General features: G+C 41.8%; 1 protein-coding gene across 1 annotated transcript; it reads left to right on the forward strand.

Annotated features, from left to right (window-relative positions):
* Positions 1-316: 316 nt before the first annotated feature.
* Positions 317-1,564, forward strand: LOC124288359 (probable G-protein coupled receptor). The gene has a single exon (XM_046724871.1). It carries the CDS (start codon positions 317-319, stop codon positions 1,562-1,564), a length of 1,248 nt encoding a protein of 415 aa, XP_046580827.1.
* The last annotated feature ends 931 nt before the right edge of the window (positions 1,565-2,495 follow it).

The raw sequence follows: 2,495 nt of genomic DNA on the forward strand, positions 1-2,495 counted from the left end.
GGACCAAATACATACCGCTGGCTAGTTCACAAATATCACGAATAATCTCTCACATATGGATCAATGTGTCATGGATGAGCAATGATGTTTTGGACTTTCGAACATTTTCTAAACATTTGTGCACTAGCTTTCTGGGATAACAAGTGCAAAACGTGTGCTGATTTCTTGGAACTAATTCAATTTTTTCAAACGATATTATCCATTTGCAGCGAGAATACTTAATGATAAGAGACAGACGATGTGATACTGACTGCAACTAATGAAGATACACAGCAACTAAAGTCAGTTATTTCCAGCAGGTGATGTGAGGTTCATAATGTCCTATCTCTCTACAGGGACAGACATGAACGTCTCTGATAACTATTCAGACCTGTATATACCGGGGGCCACTCGGGCTGTGTCAGTGACAGCAATGTGCATTGTCAACGTCGTTGCCTTTGTTGGCAATCTCAGCAACATCATCGTAATCTTAAAGTGCTCGCAACTTCGCCACACTCTAACCAATCTGTTCGTTCTGAATCTGTGCAGTGTGGATCTTCTGGCATCCGTCCTTGTTCTCCCCATGTCTATAGTTTCGTTCATTAAGGGACGCTGGCCCCTGGACACCACGGCGTGTACCATCAATGGATTCATCAACTCGTTGTTGACGTTTGCTTCAATAACCAACTTGTGCACCATAAGTATAGAGCGTTATTATTCCATCCGCCTCCCCATGCACCACGCCGCCAACATGACCCTGTGTCGGACATTACTGGTCATCCTGTTCATCTGGACAGAGAGTGTGGTATTCGCTGTTCTCCCTCTGCTAGGACTTAGCTCGTATGAGTACCGACACCACAAGAAGCATTGTTCCTTCACATGGCAGGATGGTAACTACAGCAGAGTCTATATATTTGTCATCGGCTTCTGGTGTTTCGTTCTTCCCGGGGTTATTTTAATGTTTATGTACTACGGAATATTCAAGGTGGCTAGACTTGCAGCCACCCAAGTGCACCCCCAGCCGTCCCCTCAAACATTGTGCTCCACCCTCAGCAGAAATCAAATCGGATCAGGGTCGCTGTCAAACGACACTAGAGAAAGTGTTTCATCCCATGTGTCTGTGTTGCCTTCCAGACAACTACCTAAAGCAACCAGGAAACATTTCAAAGCCATCAAGACGTTGATTGTGATTCTCACAGCTTACATTGCGCTATGGGGACCTTACTTCATCCTCCACATTCACGGGGCAGTGTTTGGTAGCGTCGTTCATAGACAGACAACGGAGATCCTGACAACATGGCTGGGTTATGTTTCCTTTTCCCTGAACCCCTTCCTCTACGGCTGGATGAACCGGACGATCCGTGGGGAGCTCCAGAGCCTGTACAAGTTACTGTTTTGTTGTTTGTGTAAACACGAAGACCCAACCCCAGAGGACGACCACCCTGGGGAGGACTTCTGGCAGTTTATAGAAAGGACTAGTGCTAAAAACAACGTTACCCCTTCCGCAGCTGTGGGTAACAACAGCCGACTAGCAGACCAGCGTGACTGTGACACGAATATTGACAACTCGGAATTGTTTTTCTGAGTCGTAAGTGATATTTTGTCATTTTAATAATACTATATTTCAGCAAGTAAATATATATTGTGGCAATGTTTTCGTTGTTTATATTTTTCAAAATCTGCTTGAACTGGGACTGAGATATTTCTTGTAACAAGTATGGCTACAGTTAGTCAGCAGCAGATACTTAAATTTACATGGCAGCCAGTAAGTATTGTAAAATATCTTGCCAAGCGGCATATGTCAGAGAAAGGGATCACTTGTTTATGTATATTCATGTAATTATGTCGTCTTATATGTAGAAGTGTAGAATGCCCGGGACCTCTTACAGCGACACTATATGTTAAGGTTCCTTAAAGTGCTGTTCAAAACAGATGAAAAAGCATGATAGCCAAAATGACCCCCGGACCTTTCTGTTCTGAAATGAGTAAATATGCTCAGTTATCATATTGTGGCCCTGTAGAAGAAGTTGCACTAGTTGTTCTCCACAATTGCACACTTCGATGATGTCTGGATCGTGCCCCAACAAGCATCTGAAAGTGCCATTAGTATTCATTATTAATATCGTATTTTCAAAACCCAGTTGAACAATATGAATTTTGCTGCCTAGAAATGGGATGTAAAGGTTCACTTTCGTATTTGAATGATGTGCATTGCTGGTATATATTTCTGATGTACATTGCTGGTATATATTTCTGATGTACATTGCTGGTATATATTTCTGATGTACATTGCAGGTATATATTACTGATGTACATTGCTGGTATATATTACTGATGTACATTGCTGGTATATATTTCTGATGTACATTGCTGGTATATATTACTGATGTACATTGCTGGTATATATTACTGATGTACATTGCTGGTATATATTACTGATGTACATTGCTGGTATATATTACTGATGTACATTGCTGGTATATATTACTGATGTACATTGCTGGTATATATTACTG

Source organism: Haliotis rubra, unplaced genomic scaffold (assembly GCF_003918875.1).
Source record: "Haliotis rubra isolate DU_JTF1 unplaced genomic scaffold, ASM391887v1 Scf111, whole genome shotgun sequence".
Taxonomy (NCBI): Eukaryota; Metazoa; Mollusca; class Gastropoda; order Lepetellida; family Haliotidae; genus Haliotis; species Haliotis rubra.

Excerpts from the sequence above, each read along its gene's own strand:
- LOC124288359 (XM_046724871.1), top strand. The coding sequence starts at position 317 with ATGTCCTATCTCTCTACAGGGACAGACATGAACGTCTCTGATAACTAT.